A 27,603-nucleotide genomic window follows, 5' to 3' on the forward strand; every position below is an offset into this window, starting at 1 on the left:
GAATAAAACAACTTTTTCATCTCATTCAAAATGTTTTTACAATTTATTTATGCATTTATTACATATTTTATATTTATATTTGTTAAAGCAGCTCTACCTTGGTAGAGTAGTGAGTGGAGATTCATACATGGCACAATGCATACATTTTGAGTGCTTAATTTCAAAGACGTAAATAAATACATTATTTATCTTATTCATTCATACTCAATCTAAATTTTCCGAATAGTGACTCTATTAAACAATACAAAATTGTATCTAGGCTAGATGTTTACAGAAGAGAATTGTTGGCAATATTGTTACGTTAAATGTATAACCAACGTTTAAAAAAAAAAAATTTAAAATCGTAGGGATGCATATTCTAGAAAAAATGCACATAAGCTTCACAATAACATTAAACATGATAGGTATAAACCAGCAGTTCTCACTAAGATGAACACCCTTTACCAAGGGTCAAATAAAATTATTAAAAAATTACTTGCGGTCACTTACATTTATTTATTTTTTTATTTTTTACCATACTTATTTTAATTTACATTTCTTTTTAAAATATTTGTACAATAAGTAAAATAGCTGAAGGTATACATAAGAAAGCTTAATTGGCTTGATTGAAAAAAAAAAACTATTAAATAATAGTACTTAATTTTACGTTTTTAATGACAATAATTATCAATATAAAATTGTACAACTACTACAGTTCACTGAATTTAGTGAAGAATTGTAAAAAAAAAAATAATTACAATAAAATGAAACCGGATATTTTGTTAGGAAAATTTCATGAAAGACATAGGTACTTAAATGTTTTTCTTGGATTTGGGATTTTAGATTTTAGAATGTACAATTTAATTTTAGTGCGTGCCGCATTAAATTTGTTAAAGAGCCGCATATGACCCGCGGGTCAACCAATATATATATATATATATATATATATATATATATATATATGTTTAATATTTTTAAAGAGAACTACAAAATAAATAATTATATTTACAGAAAAATTGTTGATATTTAAATGGTGAACCAAAAACGATGAAAATTATCCTTTTTTTTTAATTTGCTTTATTTTTTTTTTTTTTTAAAGAATAATTTTTATCGTTTTTGGTTCACCATTTAAATATTAACAATTTTTCTGTAAATATAATTATTTATTTTGTAGTTCTCTTTAAAAATATTGAACATTTAGTAACAATATAATCCATTTATACTAGCGGTCCTCGCTACGCGGCCCCCGGGTCATAGGAAAAATTATCCTTACTAAAACTAATTTCTTTTTTTACGCTGTTTTAGATAAAATTAATTTAATTTTTTATTTAATACTAACTCAGTTTTGTTTTGTTTGAATAATTAAAGATAATTGCAATAACACCTACCAGCTTACATAGACATAATGCTACTGTATTTTTTATATCATGCATTATGACGTGTACTGCTATATTATTGAACAGGTGTATTGTTACTCACTGTCGAGTTTTGGAGGCTTGAACCGTGTACAATACAACCAGTCGAAATGCTGTTTATTTTTCTGGTCGGTGTCGTTTTCGGTATTCATCTTTCCAGCTTTATTTAATATGTAATCCACGCTAAACAAGAACATAGGTTTTCTTCTTTGATCATCATCGTTTTGCGTTTCTAATACTTTGTCATTTTCTGGAGGCTCTGAAGTGTTTAAATTCATCATAGTAGTTTCAAATTCCTCGATTTTTGATATAATCTGAGGTATTGGTCTATATAAAATTATTAAAATAAATTAAAAATCAAAATTTTCGTATCAATAATAATTTATAAATTATTGATTTAATGTAAAATAATATGTTTATAAAAATTAATAACACTACAATTCGTACCTACGAAGTACGATTATATTAATTATTTATTTATTCATCAAGTATGAACTTAATTACGTTTTTTAGTGCGTACAAAATATCAAGTATTTATGCCGAGATAATTACATATTCTGTGAATACAATTTCATTGGAACAATTTAAAAAATGTATTTATTTTTTTTTTTAGGTATTAATAATTCTGCTGTGTACTATACAATATATTACATGTTACATATTTTACCATAAAATAATAACTACCTATGCTTTAATCATAAACAAATCTTATGCTTTTAATATCTAGGTGTTTTAAAAAATTGACTAATTAATTCACACAATTTCGCATCAAACTGTAATATTCCTAATGCAATTTATAAAACTTATATGTGTAACTACTAACTAAGTAGTTACAACAGATAGTATTACAATACGCACATAATAACTCGTATAGATATATTTGATATAGAAATGTATATTGTGTATCATTTTTATTTTTATATCTCACCCTATTTCGATTGATTTGTGTAATTATCATTAGCATTAATGATATTTAACATCTTTTTGGTGATTTTTAAGACATTAACAATTTGTTTTATGGTATATTCACAAATTTATATAAAGTCCTTTTTAAATATAATTATTACGTATATTACGCTGGATCTAATCTAACTATAATTGCATATTGTCATAGGTAGTTTCTAAGTTCAACAGTTCAAATAATAAGTCTATGTAATTAAAAATTCAAAGAATTTAAAATTAGCAGCATCCAGGAACATTTTAAAGTTAATTTAAAAAATCTTAGATTATAGACAATCAAAATTTCAAAATGTTATTAATTTAAGTTATTTAGTGAAATAACTCGAAATAACTATTAAATTCATAATTCAAAACTAATTTTAATTATTAAACATTATAAACAAATCAATATTTTTTAGAATTAATTGTAAAAAATGATTTCAAGATCAAAAATCATATTATTGTAATCACCTACATTCTAATAACAATTGATGTACAATTTCTTTACCTTTTTTTAAATTTTAGGATATAGCAAAAACCTGAATAATAATAATTAATAAATAAACCTATATAATGCATAGTTAAATTTGATATTCAGTAAAATGTATAGGTACTTCTAATAAATCTTATAATTACATGCATCATCTACTTGGTCGAAAATAATTAATTAATCCAAGATTATAAATGCAAAGTTGCTTAAAGAAAAAGTATGGCTTCAAACCAAATTGATTTCACTAGCATATTATGTGTACTTACATCAATGTTGGTTATTATTTTATAAGCTAATATCTATAATTATTTAATAATGAATATAAAACATGATTTTTTTTTTAAATACAATAATATTATCGGTGTCAAAGGATAAATAAATAGATAAGACAGAAATAATTAGATTTAAAAATTATTTAATGTTATAAATTAATACCTATTCAATAAATAAATTAGGGGTCTAATTAATAAGTTTACAATATCCATGTTCACTAAATTTTCAAAAAAATTTATTGTATGAAACATACTTTTCAATAAAGTGTATACGTTTTGTAATACTAGTTGTAATTTTCAAACTTAAAAATACACTGAAGTTTGACCATTTTTCTCGACAATAGTGTATCATTCAAATTCAGCGATTCAAATTATATAATATTCAACATCTGTCTAATTTTTTATGAAAAATGTGTATTCTACACTTTGAAAATGGACCCCTCAAATATTATTCTATAAACTATAGTAAAATTTCTCAAACTATAGAATCCCGTTAATAATGTAACTATATGTAGTATCTAACTATGTTTTTTTTTTTTTTTTAATCAAGACAATTTTCCTTTTACTAGCTTTTGAACTAGCTTTGTCTGAATATTTTTAATTACTTATGCAGTGATACCGTATCATTATCTATAATAATATATTAAGTACCTTTATATTAGTTACAACCATTACCTAAGTGAATGACTAAATTAATATTAATAACATACTGATTTAAAAAATGTACTTAAAAAATAGGATATAATAGTTAATTAGGTAATTACTAATTAATATAATCTAACTTTAATATTAGGCATATATAAACTTTAAATATCATAGCTATTACATATCTATATATATATTTTTTTTTAATTAGTCTGTGACAACATAGGTAATCGGAATGTTATTTTTAGTAGGTTTTTTTAATTATCAAGGAGGGTTCGGTTGGCTTAGAGAACACATATAAGTTTGAAAAGGTTTTTGCTACTAAGAACCCGGGTGGTCACCCATCCGAAAACTAATGGAAGTGGGCAATGCGTACACTCAATCTCGTTGCGTGAATAGCAACCACACCACGCCATTAGCCACTAAATCTATATTATAAGCTATAAATAATATTCATAAATAGTTTATATATGTTGCATAATATCTAACTATTATATTTTATTATGACAATAAATATACACCACAAATAATTGTAGAAATTATTTTAGAACATTTTTTTTTATTCGTATATTAAAACAAATCAGATATTAGGAATTATTAGGTTAATGACAACTTCAAAGAAACCAAATTATTAACGATTTTATTTAGTTCAAAATAAAATATAAATTACAATATTTTAGTTTTTCTAAAAAATATTAATAATCATTTGATTTTAATTCATATAAAATACTTGTATTTAACAAAACAGCGTATGCTTAATATTTTTTAAATATATTTTATATGATTTATGATACTGAAGCATCCTATGATAAAACAATCAAAGTTAAGTAAAATGATTAATAATAAACATTAAAAAAAATTAATTTAAGAAGCAAGAGCATTATCTGAACTTATCTCATTACCTGAAAATATAAATTTAATTTTAGAAGGAAAACTTGATTTTGGGTTTCTATTAAGTTAAAAGAGTTCTTATTTAAATTATAATCGGAGCATAGTGGTATTCTGAGAGCAGACGTCGGCGAATATTTATCAGTTTTTATATTAGATACTAGGATACAATAATATGATATATTCTTGAATATGAAATCAAATATTTGTCCAAAATACGTGTAGTTAAAATATTGAATATAGAGTAAGAGTATCTACTTTCTATTATTATCATTTAGATTTAAAAATTATAACTTATAACATACTAGATGCTAATAAATATATTACTATATCCACATAGATATATGATATTGACATAATTTGTTAAAAATCAATAAATAGTATTGGTAACTTATAAGTATGTTTTTACTATAGTAAATGCAATGTAAGGTTCTTTATAATATGTTTTGTTAATGGAGTTCAAAAATATTAAAGACACAAAGTTTGAGTTTTAACCAAATTCATCAAAATCTCGAAAAACTCTACAATTTTCAATTTATTTTTTAGTTACATATCAATAGAAGTTTTTCTTTTTAAATGTTAACTTTGGAAAATTTATTAGAAGGTTTAGAAGACAAAAATAAAATAAAAATAATTTTACAAACATTTTTCGTTTGGAAACATTTTACCTATTTTTATAATTTCGGACATAAGAAGTACGCACATTCCACCGATATCAAGTAGTAAGTTTTGGGAAACGTAAAGGTCTTTTGGCGGAAATTTTCGACACACAATCAAATACATAATATACGTATGGTATATTTTATATGTTTAAAATTGAGAAAAAAAAATCAAAATATTTTTCTAACAAATATTTGTTTTGAAAAAAAAACTCAAGACATTATTATGAGGTTTTGGTAAATTTTATAAATTTTATAAATAAACAGATTAATATACTTTATTAGTTAACCATAGTATTTGTTTTCAATCGAATAAAAGTTCGATAGTAATTACATTGGAGTTAATCAATGCTTTTCAAATGAAATAAATATAATGAGTAACAAATATAAATATGTTCATCTTAATAGTGGCCAATGCGATACCTATACTAATTATGTAAGCCAAAGATTGAAATATTTAAGCACGCAAGTTCGCGATCTATGATCATTGATCACCTACGATTGTTATCCGCATAAAAAGCGCAGGTTTGAAATACGCACTTGGCTCAGAAAATTGTCTACGTTATAAGGTTTACGGCACAATAATTAGAGAATAACAAAATTGTAATTTGTTTAGTTCCTTTGAAACGTAGAAAAAACTTTTAAAAAATATTGTACGATTGGCGAGAACGAGTTCAAAAGTAATTTTTAAACACGACTAAAGGGAATTAAATAAACGATGTAGAAAATAATAAAAGACAAATGAATAAAAAAAAAAAAAAAAATGAAAATATTACGGATAAAATTTCAGTCACAGTCTGCCGACTTACCGTGGAATAGGTGACACAAATCCGACGAGCACAAAATTTTTAGTTGACGCGCGTGTCGTCGCGGTGACTGGTAGTCGGCTGCAGCGAGTCCCGCGGAGAGACGTTTAGCGGAGACGGTCTTGATGGCTACTGACCGCCGTCGTGGTGGTGCAGATATCACACAAATCGGCCAAAGATAAATGCGTTACCGAAAAATAAACGAGTGTGCACACACGAATAAAATGTATACGTTTTTTTTTTTTTCTGACTACCACCACCACCGCAGCGGACGCCTCTACCACTTTTGGTTCTCCCCCTTCACCCCGCGTGCTCCTATGAGGGGATCCGTTCTCGTTTCGAAGAAGGGTAGTGGACGAGGCATTGTGCGCGCGTATTAGGTATAGACGGTAGGCAGGTAGGTGCGGTTTATAACCACACGCCGCCGATGATATACAATATGTATAATAATATTATGTACTACCGTATACGCGACCGGGTTAATTAAGCGGAAATTTTCTATTAACTTGTTGCCGCATCCCCGTGTGTGTACACGTCGTACACGCCGCCGACCAAACCAGTTTACAGTACGGAATAATAAGAATTATTATAAATATCTCCGCGCCGCCGCCGCTGAGAATTGGCCATCGATATCCGATGCGTTTTTGTTTATTTTACAATAACCATGCTTCAATGGTGGTTGGGTATACTTACACACACACACACACACACACACACACACACACACACACACACACACAAGACACGCGCACAATACTCGGTAAGAAAGTTATTGTATCATCTTTGCACGAACGTTTTCCAATTACCGAGTATTTATTTCGTTATCACACGCGCGGCATAAACGTCTACGCAACATAAGAGACAGTGGCGGATTTAACGTGGTCCGAAACTCCGAAGGGCCTGCCCCCCCCCCATTGGCCTAAGTAAGGACCGCTTACACGCAACGACTTATTGTACGTTTTATCGAGTACAAAAATTATCACTGTATTTTGTCTATGGGCTCCCCCCCCCCTCAAAATTAAATCCTGGATCCACCACTGGTAAGAGGGGCATAGCCGTTTTCGACCAAAAACGTACCCTTCCCTTTTCGGCCGATTCACTTTTCGACCAAATTTAAAAAAAGTCTATTCCCTTTTCGACCAAAATTGTACCCTTCCCTTTTCGGCCGATTCACTTTTCGACCAAATTTAAAAAAAACGCCAATTCCCTTTTCGACTAAAATCGTACCCTTCCCTTTTCGGCTGATTCACTTTTCGACGAAAACAAAAAGTTTTGTAATATGATATGTAAAATAAAGAAAATAATTGGTATATAATTTTTGTAAAATAGAATACCTATATATTAGCATTATTTCTATGTTATGTTAATATGTCATAATGCGTATAATATTTTATAAAAAATACAACAACAAAATTATACAATACAAAAAGTTTAATATACCTACCTAGGTATTATATTTTATGTTATATTAACAAAATTATACAATACAAAAAGTTTAATATAGGTATTAGTTATGTATTATTTTACATATCATATTACAAAACTTTTTGTTTTGGTCGAAAAGTGAATCGGCCGAAAAGGGAAGGGTACGATTTTAGTCGAAAAGGGAATTGGCGTTTTTTTTAAATTTGGTCGAAAAGTGAATCGGCCGAAAAGGGAAGAGTACAATTTTGGTCGAAAAGGGAATAGACTTTTTTTAAATTTGGTCGAAAAGTGTATCGGCCGAAAAGGGAAGGGTACGTTTTTGGTCGAAAACGGTCTCGCCCGGTAAAAGGCCTAAGCCAAAGCAGACGTGCACGTTATTCTGATTGACACATAGCGTGCAGTTATTACGTATAATATTATGTGAAAGAGGTGAATCGTTCATGATGGCGAAAATATTATGCAGAAACAACGCTGAGGGTCGCCGTTCTTTTTACGGGGGCAGCAACGAATTATTTACACTGTCAAATTATTATTATTCATCTAATATTGGTATTAAATTTACTGAAAAACCATAGTAGGTAGGTACACCGGTTTTCATTTGTTTTTTTTTTTGTTTTGTTTTGTTTTCACATTACAATTAGGATGGCTATTAATATATTCAAGATTTTTAAGTTTTTTTTATTTTGTTCATAGTCGGCACGAACAAACACACATCTCAATAAGGTAGACAAAGAATAGCCGCCTGTTCATAACGAAGACTTCAACAAGCGTTATGAACGGATCAGCGGTTTTTGTAGAAACGGCTTACTAATATTTTAATATTTATAACATTATATCGTATGTCACGTCTGAGCTACCAGATTTCTCGTAAAATTCATCGTTATTATTATTCGTTTCATTTTACACGACTTTTGATTATTATACCGTTGTGGCGTTGTCAGTAAACACGAAATTACTTCTTCAATTCGTTTTAAATTCAGTCAGTGAATAAGTTGAATACAGCCAAGAATGTAATGAAACAAAGACTATTAATATTATTAATCTATTCGTACAATTCGTTTATATCTACGTCAAAATCGTCTTATAATTTTTTCAATGAGCATGAGTCATTATTATTATGAAACGAACCTAGTAAGTTTGATATTTAAATCATCTCAATATTTTATGAATAATAATATCTGTCTATAATAGTATAAAGTTATTTTCCTAAAACTATTGTCTAGAGACATCAAACTAGTTATTGACTATAATTTTTTGTCATTCATATTCCAAACTGGTTTGCATATTATATTTTATTATTCAATTTATTTATCATATACATAAAATATTGCTAAAAGCTGCGCAATCACCTAAAAACTCAAAAACTTGGTGGCCATTAAAACCTTAAATAAAGCGGTCCCTTTGTTGATGATTAGGGCGTGCAGCTGCATACACTGTACGCCCCACGGCTCCGCCTATTAAAAAAATGATAACAGAACTGCGAAAATCTATAATATGTATTACTGTAAGTCTGTACTTCTGTAGATTTAAAAACATTATGATATAAAAATGAATACTATAATACACTACTGACATGAAGCCAGCTAATTTGCACATTATAAATTCAAATTTTTGGCTTCTGTTATACTTTATTTAGATGTCTAGATAGTCACTGTAATGAATGCATTAAATAAGATTCAATGATATAAAATTATTGTATTTGAAAAACGATTCTGAACAAAGACGGTCTGTCAGCCTGCAATATTAGTAAGAAGGTGCGTTTTATGGTATTTTTGTGATTTAAGTATTTTATTTTAAAATAAGGTATCGGTCATATACAGTTTGGTTAAATCAATATTTGTCAAAAAAAAAATAGGTACCTATATTTGAAAATATCATTGTGTGTACACTGTGTACTAAGTATAATAATGCAACTTACTCTAAAAGATTTAAGTACCCGCGAATAATATTTTTAAATTACAAAAAAAAACTAAAATCGTCATTCTTGTAAGTTTTAGTATGTTATTTCGTCTAAATTTCTTTAAATAATTATTATAAAAAACTATACCATGCTATGTAACTTTGACTATGTATTCTTGATAATTAAAAAAAAAATGTGAAATGGTCTTTTTACTAATTTTTCAAACCAATTTACCCAATGAAAACAATTTTATGACATTTAAAGAAAAATAATAAAGTTTAAAACAGCAGAAAACAGCTCAAAACAAGTCGTCCAAAATCAGTTTTAGGCCACGTTTTTTACAGAGCGTATCTTAATATAGCTTGTTTTTTAATTTACATTATTTAAGTTCAGACATACGTGCGCTGACCGCACGTGTAATACCAAAAATTAAATTTATCAACCAATAATTTATTATATTCTAATTTTCTAGACTTAATAGGAATTTAAAACATTTTTAGTTTTTTTTTGCTTTCTTAAAAACGTTTCAAATTTTTTACTTTTGATTAATAGGAACCTAGGTATATCTTGTCAGACTATTTAGAAATATTTTGCAGATCGGAACAGTGTCATGCATATGACCCATTATTAATTTATATTTTCTTTAAAGACATTAAATTTTCATATACTCTTCACAAAAATGTGCTGTTAGCTTTTATCTCTTAAGATTGTTACACTTTCCTAAAGCAGATTTCTATTAATAATAATACATTTTACACGTTGAATGATATTTTATTGTACGAATCTTATTATTCAAGTAAATTGTATTAATTATTTTGTTCTCGTGATAAAATAACTTTGACAAGTTTGAAGACAGTAATAATGTATGCACAATAATAGTTACAATATTGGTACCGAGGAAATGTATTGATTGTCATCGGCACTCAGCCATAACAGTTGAGAAAAAACATAAAGTTTCACTAAAAATGGATACATACCTATACAAACAAAGTTGCTATTCCGTTCAAAACTAAACATTACATTGAATAAATACGAATGGAAACATAAGTATTACTTTGAAAACCGAGTGAATTATAAAACTGTAAATATACTCGTACTTATACCTGTGATCTGTATACTACATTATGTCGACCGCGGCCTCAAGAGTAGCAGCACCGCCCTATTTGTCCACTTTGTGTTGACCACAGTACTCAACATGTTTAAACACCGGTCAATTTATATTAACTTTAGTTATTGCTAAAAAATTAGTATAATATACATAACTCTTATAAAGTAAAATGCGGCATCTCAATAATTTGCAGGTCCTCGAAGATATGAGTCAATTTTGATTCAAAGATCTCCCCCTCTGAATTGGCCTATTTCTCGATTTAGGTATAATAAAATATGCTTATGGAAACCTATATATCTCAAAAATAAAAACGAACTTTTTTTTTTTATAGACAATTCGAGTTAAAATTTTGATGAACTAGGGTAACTATTACCTACACGATAAATAATCAGTTTAGTTATTTTATTGTAATTTAAGAAAATATAGTCGTGGACAATTGAAACTTTTTGGTATACACAGATATTATTTACCATTGGCAATGCAATTTTCAAAATATTTGGATTTATTTCAAGCTATTGAAGCTATTTATATATTTTATAAAATATATCGCAAACCCGTTGAACCTAATTAAAGTATTCTACGGTAAATATGTATTTACTTATAGATAAAATGATTGAAATTGTATGTAGTATAATATTAGTAGGTATATCTATAGGTATGTAATATATTTTATATATTATATGTAGTCGTATTACTATTATAGGCACCTACCTGTAAAGTATATATTATAATAAAATGGGCAGTGTTAATGAAAAACATTATCTTCCTATACCTAGAAAATTTTTGAGAACTTGCCAATATGGCTATATCCCTAAATCTAAAAATAAAATACTGTTGATAATATTATGTGATAAATTGTTGGTAAAAATTTTTATAACCTACCGTATGACTTGGGCATATATTTATATTTATATGTCATAAAATACAGACACGTAAAAAAGATCTATTTTAAGGGGTCGCTGTAAATTGCGGTCCGGGTATATTTTATACATACGTAAATTGCGGCCCCGGTATATTTTAATATATTTGCCTACTTAAATATTTGTCATTGTTATGTAAATTACATTAAGGGTTACGAAATCAATATTTTCCTTCCCATTTTTCAGACTTAGGACTGGCAATATAATTGTATTCATATTGGTATGGTTAAAAATATTGGTTTTGCTGTTTTGTTTATAATTAAAAAATATATTAGGTAGTAAAAATGTGTATAGTGAAAAAAAAAGTATAAAAATTCGAATTAATATACTGGTAAAAACTTATAAGATTTATAAATTTATAGTTTGTTCCGAAAGTTGTAGATGGTTATGATCTTTAAAGCTATCTATACATATACTATTATTATTAAATTTTAAAAAACACTTACAAGTTTTGACTGTACAACACCAACGTTGAATATCATTGTTCAGAAGTTTTTGAAAACGAAATTTGAAACCATCAACTATTTTCAACGTTTTATTTTTTTCACTTTTCATAACTTCCATTGTTATTAAATTTAAAAAAAATACAAATACTAATTTACCAAATACTGTAAATACTGTAGGTCTGTAGACCAATGTAAAAACTCGTGCAAAATATTTCGATCAAATGCACACGGCACACTGGCAGCTAGTAATATATTATATAAGTGATATCCTTATCGATCAATATTAAAAATAAAATAACCAGCCAACCGGAAATCGGAATATCCCGGGCCGCAATTTACGTACATTCCAAATATACCCGGGCCGCAATTTACGTGTGTATAAAATATTATACTCGGGCCGCAATTTACACAGTATATAACTATGACCTTTTTTGCGGGACGCAATTTACCAACTCTGATTTTAAGATAGTGTTTTAATATTATATTTGATTATTACTTGGAAAGGGGGGATTAGGTACATACCCTTCGTTGTAGTAATAATAATATCTCTATACGTTAATAATATCAGATTTAATATGAATAAATAATATTTTAATAATAATAAAATGAAACATACTACATACTATAATACTATGTATTATAAGTTATAACATTATTTGTTATAGGCACGTAAATATATTTTTGACATAATATCAGATGACGTTATAACACCCGATACACAGCCATCATGGCTACTATTCACTGACAAATTATATTTAGTAATATAGAGGGTAATGTAATACCTATACCTTAGAATTGTTTTTCTGTGACAATTTATTTTTCGAATTCAAATTTAACAAATTACTTACTGTAACCTATACCCAATGCACGGCCAATGGCGAGGTCCAATTGACAACTGCCTTACCGAGTGACTTCCCCGTTTTTTAACTTATAATTTGTTTTACATCAAAATGTATTGATCCATATCAATGTAAATAATGATATCTTGTTTACCGTTATTTAGTTATTTTTTAGTATCTAAGGGTACATATTATTTTCACAGACAGGTATACAAGGTCATTGGCATCTGAGCGCTACTGTAACGCAATCTGACAATTTTCATGAATTGACTTTATTATAATATATAGTATAACGGTGCAGATGGGAGGTCCACGAATGGCCTATTACTTTACATCCTTGTAACGTTAGGTTTTCAGTGAGTTAAGCAAGACGATACTCTACGTCCGGTTCAGTGTGCAGTTATCGGTTTCTAAGTCGGGCGAGATGGTGAACTGTGAGGAGGGGGAGAGATAATTTCACAGGTACGGATAAAATCGCATGCTCGCGTCGCTCACTTTGATCATTGAGCTCGCATAATATAATACTGTAACCGCTGCCGGCGCTATGGGACACGAATTTCGAATAAAATGGCCGTCGGAGTAACGTAATCGGGAGCCACGCGTGATGGGCAAAGATAATCATCGAATCTGCAGTTAGTCCCCCCCCCCTCCCTCTTTCCCGCGTTATTATGACGCGCACACACGCACACACAGGTATTATAACAACCAAAATATATTAATAATCATGAAAACGATCGCGGAACCAGGACGGAGCATTGTAGGCACACATCTGAATCACACACGCAGAGCTCGACCGCAGCGGAGTATGTTACCGTTCGGTGTACTTACACAGTAGTAGTAAGTTGTTGTGGTGTGTTTGTGTACGGTATACGTGCGGTAACAACACCGACCGATACCCTCGGCGGTTGACGTTAACGACCATGTTATAGGCGGAGCTTCGTACACGTCATAACCGTATTATACCAGTCCCGGTGGCGGCGGCCACCGCGTATTATGCCCACAGAAGAGGTACCCTCGTGCGCGCATAACAATAATAATAATAATAATAATGGTAATATTATAGACGTGCACTCGCAGTGGTGTAGTTTCCGCATTTATCCCGACAATAGACGTACGCACACAACGTTCTTCTCTTACGCGTATTTATACGTATAATACGGACACACGTAATTTTTATTATCATTATAATTGTTACACGCGTGTGTATCGATGCGCCGCGTACACAAATACACAATATTATATTATAACGTCGTTATTGTTGTTTCGGCGGACCCTTTATAATGTGCGGTAAACCTATACCCACCTCTTTAGGGGTGCTGCGCGGGGAATCCAATAAAAACGTTTAGTCAAGCGGACTGAATAAAACAAACACGGTCGCGGAAGCCACGACGACGATACATCACGGCCGTGGGTCTTTCGTGTTCTTGTTGTTGTTGTTGTAATAATAATAATAATAATAATAATAAATAATAATAATACCAAAACAGAAAATTATAACAACGTCGGCCGAACACACGGCGATGGCAGTCAGTATCTCGTTTACGGTTCGTCGTTTCCATCATCGCGTCGCATCCAGAAGTCGGAGGACCCACATAATATACCTGCCAGCAAACGCTGCTATTATACACACAAATCAGAAACGGTGTGTGGTCTTCGGCTTCGGCTTTTTTTGTATCTACTTATTGAAACGACTCTGCGCCTTTCCATTTTCCGCGTATTCCTATACAAAATCGATTAACTCTTATTATTATTATTATTATTATGTTTTCCGCCTATATCATATTATAATATGCGCTTTGTATTCGATATTATAATGTGTATAGTAATAAAATGTACATATGTGTGTACTGTGTATATGTATTATTATTAGAAATTATTGCAGGCATTCAGCTGTTTTCAATAATATTATGTTATTCTTTTTCCTTCTGGTTACCGCGTTTCCGCCGACAATTCAAAGATAGGTACGTAAGAAATAACAATATGCGCCACGTCACCACATTTGTAGTACCTACCTACCCATCCATACCTGTTACAAACGTTGCGTCTGCGAAACGAAGTTTTTCCGTGGTCATAGCGCATGGTCGTGGTTGTTTGTAAGTGGGTGTAGAGGAGTAGGTATAGGTACGCGAGTATTAATTGATGGCCAGGGGGGAAGGGACTTGGAGAGTTTGAATATTTTCGCCTCCCAAACATAGACAAAACTATAACGTTTATTAACATTTCAAAAGTTAATAGTATTATAACGATATATTGGTGGACCTACGTCTAAAGCTCAAAAACTTATATATTTTTGGCCTAAAAACTTCACAGCAGTATGAGTATATATGCATTATTTGATATTGGTACAATATTGTCAATATTACTAATTGAAAAGCAATGTGCTCAAATACTGAACGAATGTAATGTAGCTGCATTACATCCATTCATTTTACGGAGAGGTGCACTATTTAATAAATTATAATAATAAATCAGCTATTTCTATACTAATAAGTTTCTATATTATAAACCGAAATCCAAAATATTCCTTTTTATTTGCATTACGAATTTTTTCATAAATTTTGACGATGAAATTAAAATGTACTAGTTATGGCTTGTAGTCAATAATATTTTAACATGATAATTTTAATTATTTAACCAAATATAAAATATATCGAACAAGATAAAAAAAAAAATTCACTATCTATTAGATTTTTAACATTTAATATGTGACGGAAGAGTTAATTAATCAATAATAAATGTCAAATTTGGTTTTGAAAATGTTAGAAATAAAAAAAATATTTAGAATTTGATAATATCGAGATGTTTTAGGTGTTATTAAATATTAGTACGTACCTAGTTAAATCGATGTACCTAATAGTCTGTGCTCATGATTTGTATTGCAATTGAAACGTCGATATGTACTAATTGTAATAAATTATTTTAGCACTGCAGTTAAATTCTCAAAGTAGTAAATTACTTTATATTTAGCAAACATAATATATAGTTATATTTATTTTCTTTGTAAATTTATTATTACGTACATATACGATTTAAATGAATAAATGACACGAATTGGGTCATTATTATGTCTATAGTAATAGGTCCATCTTATCCATTACATACACTGCTACCCAATACTATTTTAGATTTTAAATATGTAGCTATTGTATCAGCTACTAAATATTAGGCCGTATTACTATTATAGGCACCTACCTGTAAAGTATATATTATAATAAAATGGGCAGTGTTAATGAAAAACATTATCTTCCTATTTTCTCCCAAAAACGAGATACCGTTTTCCTCCACTGACAATTTTCCTCCAATAAATAATAAAGTAGGTAACTTTAATAATTTATACATAACAAAAAAAATTTTGTCCGGTCATTATGTTCAATATAAATAAAATGAAAAAAGTCGTGGATGTCGCTCTGCTGTACAGTAGGTTACTGTAATAGATGGGATTAAATTTGAATGCAATGATAGGTACCATTGTATACGAAAAACGATTCTGAACGGAGATGATTTTATCAGTCTATGATGTATTATATTTAAATATTGTCATATATTCTATTTTGAAACAAATATTTTATTTTTCAATTAAGACGCATTTTGCATAAGGCATGGTTAATCAATTAGTGTAGTTATCATGTAGTTATCATAATTCATAATACCTTATATTATCATAGATATACGAATACCTGGTTTGAGGATAAATCGTTATCATTACGCGATTTCATAAAAATTTAAAACTCAAACGCTAAAAACATTTTTCCTATAATGACGCTTCAAATTTTCTCTATACCTATTTGAAGCAAAACTTATGTAAAACTTGGTGTTAAATTTTATAACATTAGATATAAATACAAATAATATTATGAATTTTGAACTACAAAATAATTTGCAAATATTCATGGTTTTGACGAATTTTTGTCAATATTTGAAATTCAATTAATGCTAATAAAAATTTAATTTGAATTTTCAGTGGACATTTTTTTTGTGATAATGATTGACAAATTTGTAAGGAACCTTGTATTAAATTCTCAAATCTTAGAATTAAAAAGAAAAACTTTTATGAATTTCGATCTAAGATAATTTGAAAATTGCCGTAATTTTTACGTATTAAGTCAATATTTGAACTTCAAATGCTAATAAAAAATCGTGCCTATGTATTTTTATAATTTTTTAATCACTAGAAGAATAACTTATGAGGAGCTTTGTATTAAATTTTCAAGTATTTTGATAGGGCCATAAAAATTTTATCGACACTTCAAAAAAAAATTTCAGACAAATTGAAAATTTCAGTTGTCTATTAATATCTCAAAAAAAGTTAAAAAATTTTTAAAATTAAATCATGTAAAGAAAATGCCTATCTAAATAACTGATAAAATTTTCACGTATCTACGACTTATACTTTTTGAATAATAACAAATATTTAAAATCGTTTGGTATGATGGTAAATGATAGGTATCATTGTATACGAAAAACGATTCTGAACGGAGATGATTTTATCAGTCTATGATGTATTATATTTAAATATTGTCATATATTCTATTTTGAAACAAATATTTTATTTTTCAATTAAGACGCATTTTGCATAAGGCATGGTTAATCAATTAGTGTAGTTATCATGTAGTTATCATAATTCATAATACCTTATATTATCATAGATATACGAATAACTGGTTTGAGGATAAATCGTTATCGTTACGCTATTTCGTAAAAATTTAAAATTCAAACGCACTTAAAATTTTTCCTATAATGATGCTTCGAGTTTTCTCTATAGCTACTTGAAGGAAAACTTATGGACAACTTAGTGTTTTATTTTTAATCCTTAGTTATAAACGCAAAAAAGTTTATGATTTTTCAACTTCAAAATTACTTGCAAATTTTCACGTTTTCGACAGATTTCGTAAAATTTTGAACTATAAACGCTTATAAAAAAAAATCGTGACTTACGATTTTGGATTTTTTTTAGCTACAATAAGAACACTTCATAAGGAACCTTGTATTAAATTTTCAAGTTTTGGTCGTCCAACATTTTTTTACCGACAATTCAAAAAAAAATTCTCAAAACAGTCGAAAATTTCAGTGGTCTATAAATAACTCAAAAAAAGTCAACAATTTTTGAAAATTAAACTGTATATAGATAGCACTACCATAAAAATTTGGTGAAAACTGATTTTGCGTAAAAATTCCCGTTTTTCTGTCATTTTTTTTTTGTTTTTCTCGATTTTTTTTAAAACTGTTGGTAATTGTTTACTTTTAACCTGTATAATTGCACCAAGGATCTTCACTTTTACATAGGAAATCACCACCAAAGTTTGAAATCGAAGCATTATTTCGACTAGTTATGCTGTACACAGACACAAAAAAAAAAAACACACATCATTGTAAAATTAATACATTCATCATTTCGTTCAGAATCTAAAATAAAATCTCAAACATTTTGAAACTACTAAAATATACGATTTTGACCCATAAGTGGGATAAACCCGTAATAGCCTAGAGGAAAATTCGTTTAGAAAGTTTAATGATCTACAATAATAAAAATAAACATAATTAGTGAATATGCGCACTTTGTAATATATTTTAATATCCTCCCCTAAGTCCGTATCCAGAGGATTAGAAGGGTTCAACCCTCCTTAAATTTTTAAAGTAGGTATAGATTGATATACGTATTTTAAATTCTGAGCGAATTGAGGAATTTATTGATTTTACTATGATGAGTGTTTTTTTTTATTTATTTTTTTGTGTCTATCATCATGTTTTGGGGCAGTAAAAGTGCTTCGATTTTTGACTTCAGTACCTTGTTCGATCAGAAAGTGAATCTAGTTGGTACTTAGGGGGGTCAAAAGAAAAAAATTCTTAACATTTTTCTAAATAATCGGGATAAACAAACTAAAAATTAAGGGAAAAACGGGAAATTTTACACACAATCAGTTTTCAACAAAATCGATTTTGATTTTTGATGTAACTTTAAAACAAACGACCATAGATACATGAAATTTTCACAGAATGTTTATATAAGTATATTCTATCCACCATGCAGTTTTCAATACATTTTGACTTAATTTGAACTATTCATAGGTATTTGAAATTTTCGATCATTATTAGTTTTTTTAACTTAATATCGATAAAAATTTATTTTTGGTAGAAAAGCTTGAAAATTTAATACAAGGTTCCTAACATATTGTTACAATAGCAGTTGAAAAATAAAATAAATTCATAGTCATCATTTTATTTTATAAGCATTCAAAGTTTGAATTTTGACAAAATACGTAAACATCACAAAAATTCGCAAATTATTTTAAGCTAGAAATTCATAAAAAATTTTCTTTTTAAATCTAAGATTAGCAAGATTTGAAATTTTTTAATAATCTATAATATATCCTAGACAGATAAACTGTCTCCTCTCAGAATCGTTGTTCGTATACAATGATATAATATCATTGGATTCAAATTTAATTCCATTACAGTAACCCACTTGTAATCTACTATATACAGCAGAGCGACATCCACAACTTACCCGCTTTTTTTCATGTATTATTAGTTAAAATATTTTGACCCCCCCCCCCTTCCCATCCCCGATAATTTACTATTGACAATTTGTTCTGCACACACAGTTACGAACTATCTTTAATAAAATGTTGTAAAGTAAATTATAACAAATTGAGGCGATTCTGAATACATATGTTTTTGCCCCAACGGTTTTGCCCCACAGACCACAGTAGAAGATTCCAAATTAACAGCAATTAACAAAAAATGTATAATCAATATTTATCCAAATTATATCATTTAACAATCTATAGGTACTTCCTTTTCCGCAATTTGATGCACTTTTTTACATCAAACAAAGTTAAGTATAACAATTTTTAAAAACAATAAATGAAAAAAAAAAATAGTTATAAATACATATTTTCTGATAACAGGAATCTCAGTTGGAATTCATTGCAAATGAGTTTAATAGTCATATTTATAACTATAAACATACAGTCATAGAAAAATAAACATCAATATTTTTTTTCTACCTTCACTCATTGTCCAGAAATCTCATCATACGGATATGCCTCTCGTACGGAACTACCCCGCTTTTCCCTATACATTATATTGAAGAATATGCATCATATAATAACTTTATCATTGTACTTAATTCAAATTTGAGACAGAATATTAATATCACCCACAACATTTTTTATCTATTTACTATTGCAATATTGATTATATTGAATCTATAGGTACTGCTTAATACCTATGTACAATGTACATACATAACTAATATATTATTATACATACGTTTTTTTATTAGTATATATACCATATTATTAGATAAGCTGTATAACTTTTATTAGTTTACTAGCACTACCAAACTTCAGTTCATTTCTTATATTAATTCATAGATGTTGAATTTATCTAATATTGTTTGATACTTTATAAAGCACATTTTAGCATTTGATTTGCAACTAATTACACAAACATTTTAATACCTCCAAATGTAATAACTATTAAATGCAATACAAATATTTCCAAACATTTCGATTGAATAATAAAACTTTAGTTGTAAAACTTTATGATCATAGCATTACGTAACATTGTGTACAAATATTATTTCCGTGTTGACACAACTGTCACTAAATGTAAGTATTTGCGGCACATGAATTAGAGAATGTCTATTGACCTGAATATATGTGTTTTTTTTTCAAATTGACTTTTGTCATTATAGCTTAAAATAATAATTGCTCCCATATTTAGCAGGTATATGCGAGTAGGTACCGGCATAATTAAATTTTGTACCTAATCGTCGATTATAACGTTTATTATGTCGACTTAACTTAATTTATTGTTAGTGCTATAGCCCAGCAGTATTATAATTCTGACATTTATGTATAATGTATATAAATATTGTAATGGTAAATAGTTTTAATTATTTTACAAAATATCTGCATACGTACTTAATTGTTTTAATTTGTTTCAATATCCAATTATATAATCTATATATTGGTCTATTGTCTTTATTTATCTATGCTGTATACCGATAAAGGTATGGTAAATATTTATTAGCGGGGTAACTTACCCCGTGACTCCCCGTCATCGTAAAGATAATCAAAAAAAAAAAATCGTAAAGAAAAATTATTGTGATAAAATTAATTTTATAATTTTCACTCCACATCAAAAAATTTTTGAATTATGAAATACAAGTATTTCAGATATCACAAGGCAAACGATTAAAGAGCGTCGGGTAACCCTGAAAGAACGCCGTATAAATATGTAGTCCATAATTTATTGTCGTAAAAACATTGTGTTGATGTATTGATTTTACAATGATGTGTGTGGTGTGTTTAAATTTATATGATAAGTAGTCGAAAAAAATACTGTAACTTTAAACTTAAGTATCTTTTCTGGTGATAATATAAATCTAGTCGGATGTAATTAACAGTCAAATTTCCAATAGTTTGTAAAAGCGTAGGGGGAAAAAGTAAAATATGAAAAAACAAAAATGTTTAAGCAAAACTGATTGTTGATAATATTAATTCTTTCTTGTGAACTAGAAAAAAACCGTACATACATGAATTTTCACTGAATGGTCAGATTAGCATTTTCTATATACCTACCATACAATTTTCAAAATATTTTTACTCTTTTTGAGCTGATATAGGCATATTCAATTTCCATTTTTATAAGTTATTTCTTTTTTTAAATTAAGGTCAGTAAAAAATTCTTTACTGTGTCATAGTTTGAAAATTTAATATAAGAATCCTTATAAGTTTTTATAATAGTAGTTCAAAATATAAAACACACATAGCCGCTATTTATTTTTTTTCATCGTTTAAAGTTCACATTTAAAAAAAATTCATCAAGGACTTTGCAAATTATTTTTATAAAACTTATAAAGTGTTTACACTTGTGTAGGATTTTCATACGTATTTTATAGTGTATCTATATAATTTTAAAATTATATAAGTGCATTATTATATATTTATAAATATTTTAAGTTAAAATTTGGAATAAATTAGATATTTAACAATGACTATAAGGTGTTTTTCGTATTTTAAAAATATAATACACTTTATACGTTGATATTAATTAATTGAGACATATTTCACTGTCCTATCGACACATAATAATAATATACTCTAAAGCGGTACCCATTTGCCCACCTTTTATTATTATTATAATTTATAGATTATAAGAACTTAGAATATTAATTACATTTAAATTATATTTTTAAATTAATTAATTTTGACCTTTATTATCATTTTAACAAATACTATATGTCTATATTTAATTGATAAAATATGATACTAATAAACTATTAAATGGATATTAATATAGGTACATTTGTTTTTAGATTAAACTAATATAATATGTACCTATCGTAGCTATTTAATTTACGATAAAAATTAAATTAGAACTCATCATAATTGATCTAATTATTAATTATTCTCTTTTCGGTAAATATGGTATTTGGAGTCAACAAATTTGTATGATTAATTTTAATTTCACCGAAAACCATAACCTACAGGTATAAAAAATACCATATGGTGCCTATCTTAAAAATTTAGTTGCTTGAAATAGTGGAATATAGTGGGATTTAAAATGTTCAGATAAGATTGTTTATATATATTTTATACAAAATAAAACCTATATTAATGTGCGCTGTTGTTGTATTAAGAAAGTTAGGTACTTTTTTAAATTAGAATTTTATTTAAAACAGTTGATAAACATAAAATAAATGTTAAGTATTAAAAGTGTTGTTTTTTAAGAATTGACTTGATAGTTGATATCTGTTTAAAAAAAATAAAAAACCATTATATCTTCAACACCATTAGTCAATACAGCACTTTCTATCATCAGCGATATATGAGATTTCAAAAGATTTCATTTTTAAATGTCTCGTAGGTATTCTTCGATTATTATATGATATTGAAACATATATTAGTAGGTACATATGTATTTAAAACAAATTATGTATACTGTGTATAGGTATTAATTTTAAAAGGTACCTAGTTTATTAATATAATTTCATTTTGATTATTATAACTTTGAATTGCAAATATTTTGTAACTAATATTTTTAACGGTGTAATAATATAAGTATTCTGTCTAGACTAGAATTTATCTAGTTTTAAATGATTCTGAGCTTAATAATTTTGTTATCTTTCAATTTATTAATTTTTTTTAAATGCATAATAATTAATTAGTTAAAAGTTTAAAGTACCTATATCACGTATTAAAAACATTTTTATGCAAAATCTTTATCATAACGTTGAGCAATATTTCCGAGAAAGTAACTTGCTAGAATGGTTGGGAATATCGAAATAGTAGGTACTATAAAAAAATTTGAACGAATACCAAAATATGTAACTAACAGTGAAAAACAATTGTACATTTTTTTAATCAATCAAAAATGAACAATTAATAAAATAAAAACAATAATACATAATGGTTAGGTTAGTACAGTGACACCTTAACACAATATTATAGGTTACACGTTATCATAAAAATTTAATACTTCAGGTAAAATACCTAGTATACGATTAATTAGATTAAACGAAATAACATTTAAGTAGTGTTTAAAAAAATTCTTGATTTATAAGGCAATTTATTGAATATTACTATAACAAACTGCCAACTTAAATCAAATAGTAAAACAATCATGAATTTTCTCCCGCAAGGTGAATTTATTCAAATTTCAATGTGTTTTTTCGACAATTCGAAAAATCTGTATAAATCATGATTATCATGCATGTATTATACATCATATAATATGTAGCTAATAAACCTATACAGGGTATCAGAAAGATCCGAAAAAAATTATGCTGATTAAACGTATTGAAATTTTTTAAACATTATATGATAAGTAAATAATTTAAGAAATATACTCATATTAGCAAATTCTCAAAAATTATATTCATAAAAAAGTTATTAAGTTCCAAATTAATTTAACCAAAGAAGTAATGAATTTTAAAATAATTCTAAAAAATAAACTACTTGACAAAGATGAATCTTTTTACCATCAAAATTGTTCTTACAATCAGATTCACAAATAGGCTATTTTGAATTTATCCAAAAAAAATGTTATCAGATGTTAATTTTTTTTATTTTCAGTATTAAAAAAAAAAATTATACTAAAAATGTAGGGTGTCATGAATTATATATATAATAAAAAAACATTAAATTGTTGAATACAACAAAAGTTATTCCAAATGTCAGACACACTGTATATGCGTTTGATATCTCCGACCTCCGTCTTACAAACGCATACGGCATAATACAATTATTCTTTTTCCTTCTGGTTACCGCTTTTCCGCCGACATTTCAAAGATAGGTAAGTAAGAAATAATAATATGCGCCACGTCACCACATTTGTATTACCTACCTACAGGTATGGTTACCTGTTACAAACGTTGCGTCTGCGAAACGAAGTTTTTCCGTGGTCATAGCGCGTGGTCGTGATTGTAGGTGGGTGTAGAGGAGTAGTTTTAGGTACGCGAATATTAATTGATGGCCAGGGGGGGAGGGAGGGACTTGGAGAGTTTGAATATTTTCGCCTCCCAAACATAGACAAAACTATAACGTCTATTAACATTTCAAAAGTTAATAGTATTATAACGATATATTGGTGGACCTAAGTCTAAAGATCAAAAACTAATAAATTTTTGGCCTAAAAAATGCACAGCAGTATATATGCCTCATTTGATATTGGTACAATATTAATAATTTAAATACTGAACGAATATAATGTAGATGTATTACATCCATTCATTTTACGGAGAGGTGCACTATTTAATAAATAATAATAATAAATCAGCTATTTCTATACTAATAATAAGTTTCTATATTATAAACTGAAATCCAAAATATTCCTTTTTATTTGTATTACGAATTTTTTCATAAATTTTGACGATGAAATTAAAATGCACTAATTATGGCTTTATCAATAATATTTTAACATGATAATATTAATTATTTAACCAAGTATAAAATATACCGAACAAGATTAGAAAAAAAAATTCACTATCTATTAGATTTTTAACATTCAATATGCAAGCCTGGGCAAGTTAATGATAATTTTTAACTGAGTTAAGTTAAGTTAATGGAAAACATTTTAAAAAGTTTAAAGTTAATAGTTAACCTAATTCTTTTTTTAACTCAGTTAAGTTAAAAGTTATATGAACATTTTCAATTAACTTATCAACTTAAGTTAAGTTATTTTTTTTTTTATAATATCTATATAAATAATAAAAATCATAAATATTATTGACCACATGAAATAGCCAATAGCTTTTCTATACATAGGTATTGAATTAATAGAATTATGTAGTAGGTATGAAAAAAATACAAAATTGAAAATGCCGAAACAAATACAACCTTTTGATTTATTAATACACTAATACAGACAAGTATTATACATTTTTTTTAAATTATTAAATAAAAATAACATGGTATTTAAGAATGTACTCTGAATACTTTTTCAGGAAACTAAAAGTCTAAAACTGTTAGAGAATATAGCCAACTTTATACTTCATTACATTTATTATTTAATTATTTATAAATTAACTTAACTTGAATTTGATTAAAAGTAACTCGTTATTTATTAAGTTTATATCAATTAAAATAAGTTAAGTTAAAAATTAAATTTATGAGAATTAAATTTTAAAAAGTTAAGTTAAAAGTTAAAATTAACTTAACTTTTAACTTTTTAACGCGTTTATGCCCAGGCTTGTGACAGTATGTGACGGAAGAGTTAAGTAATCAATAATAAATGTCAAATTTGGTTTTGAAAATGTAAGAAATAAAAAAAATATTTAGAATTTGATAATATCGAGACATTTTAGGTGTTATTAAATATTAGTACGTACCTAGTTAAATCGATGTAATAGTCTGTGCTCATGATTTGTATTGCAATTGAAACGTCGATATGTACTAATTGTAATAAATTATTTTAGCACTGCAGTTAAATTCTCAAAGTAGTAAATTACTTTATATTTAGCAAACATAATATATAGTTATATATTATTCTCAACTTTTCTACAATTTAATTGAACAGTTGTTTTTCTACAATGTTAATCGAAAAGTTGTGTTAATATAGGTACATTTATTTTCTTTGTAAATTTATTATTACGTACATATACGATTTAAATGAATAAATGAAATAAATTGGGTCATTATTATGTCTATAGTAATAGTTCTATCTTATCCATTACATACACTGCTATCCAATACTATTTTAGATTTTAAATATGTAGCTATTGTATCTACTAAATATTATTACATATTTATGTATGACACGATATACCTTGTTGAAGTTGAATTTCTGTTTAATATAAATTTTAAATAAATGATTTAAGGTGATTAAGATGGGACAATTAAGTTTAAAAATACCACCTGAATTCAATAATCAACATCAATACAAATTTTAAACGGTTCAATAATGGAGGTAATCCTTTTTTTACAAAAACGAAAGTATAAAACCATAAAATGACAATATCCCGGTGGAATTGAAACGGTTTTTTACGGGATTTCAGCTAAGTCAAGAATCTCTAATTTTGGATTACATTTGGTTACAAAATGATTAGATCATCTTCTGAAAATTTCAAATTAATCAAACCATTTTGAAAGACACCGGTTGTTGGGGTGACGTCACCTCATGTTAATTCGTAACGCACGATCAGGCTTATAATATGATATGTTGAGAACTAAAATATAAAAATGTTTGATTGAAATCAAATATTAAAACAATCAAGAGTTTTTTTCTGCAGAGCGATTTAAAAAAAAAAAAATTTTTTATTGATCTAAAAATCATCGGCTTAGTTTGACACTAACTTAAATAATTAGTTTACAAATTTGGTTAACTTTTGTTCTGGTATGGCTTAAATTAGGTTATATAGCTGAATTTCTTTTATAAATTGTAGGATGTTCATGATTCATTGGAAGTCCGGTCCAAGCGCTTCTCCGATTTGTATAAATATTTTGTTGCTTTCATTGTTTGTCAACATTTTTCATGATTAGAGTTATATATCTATATATATTAATAATATATAATTAATGAAGCAACGACACGGCCATGGGTTGGTTTCTGGTTTCTAGTAATTCAATATTAAATAATAATAATAAAATTACTTCAGTAGAGTTTTACAAGAACCAAAATAGATAAGTTGGAGCGAGACACTTAATTGGAAGCTAACCCCTAAGTTTTTCGACATATTGCGACTCGACTTAATTACACAATTGATCATAAATTCGTAACGCTTAATCATATATATATCATCATCATCATATTATAGGTAGAGTAATAATATTATGATGTAGACTTTATCGGTACCCGCGAGTTGCATTTATTACACGTGCGTTGCGTGTATGCGCGTATAGCGATAATAATGATAATATCAATTTGGATAAACGCACATGATAGTGCTCTACATATAATAATAATAATAATATTAATAATATAATAACATTACGTATAATATACGCGATGCGGTTCGCTGAGCAACGAGCATTATCGTCGTTCGATTCCTTCCCATTTATCTTGTGTAGCTGTGTGTCCATTATTTATTATTACGGTACATAATAATATAATATGTATAGTACGTACCTACTACATACGTGGTATTCGATTACCCGAGTGGTATAAAAGTACTTTTTTTGTGCGTGTGTGTGGATGATCTCACCACCACTCGTTGCTGTTGCGGAAAATAATAATAATATAATAAATAAACTCTCAGCGATCGTGGATTACGATCGGACATTATAGTATTAGCGGGGCAGCTGATGATGCGTCGGTTCGTTCGTCGACATCATAATATTGTATTATTATTATCATTATAAACGGCCGGCGACGGTGGCCCTGGACGTAGCTTGCTGGTTATAATCGTATAATGCATAATATCATG

At 27.8% G+C, this 27,603-nt stretch overlaps 1 protein-coding gene across 2 annotated transcripts in view; it reads right to left on the minus strand.

Moving 5' to 3' along the window:
• Positions 1-25,642, minus strand: part of LOC107162718 (homeobox protein MSX-1) — a 31,524-nt gene extending 5,882 nt beyond the window's left edge. The window contains exons 1-2 of one of the 2 annotated variants that reach the window (XM_089216132.1): positions 25,570-25,642; positions 1,459-1,721 (exon numbers count right to left, since the gene is read on the minus strand). In XM_089216132.1, coding sequence (XP_089072258.1) covers positions 1,459-1,721; positions 25,570-25,601 — 295 coding nt within the window. In that variant the 5' untranslated portion in view covers positions 25,602-25,642. Of the gene's footprint in view, positions 1-1,458; positions 1,722-6,096; positions 6,288-25,569 lie in introns of those variants that run through there. The other variant, XM_015509728.2, reaches the window with a different exon arrangement.
• Positions 25,643-27,603: the final 1,961 nt, after the last annotated feature.

The sequence above is a fragment of the Diuraphis noxia genome, unplaced genomic scaffold, assembly GCF_037042655.1.
Source record: "Diuraphis noxia isolate RWA-SAM2 unplaced genomic scaffold, SU_Dnox_SAM2 contig0001, whole genome shotgun sequence".
Lineage (NCBI taxonomy): Eukaryota > Metazoa > Arthropoda > Insecta > Hemiptera > Aphididae > Diuraphis > Diuraphis noxia.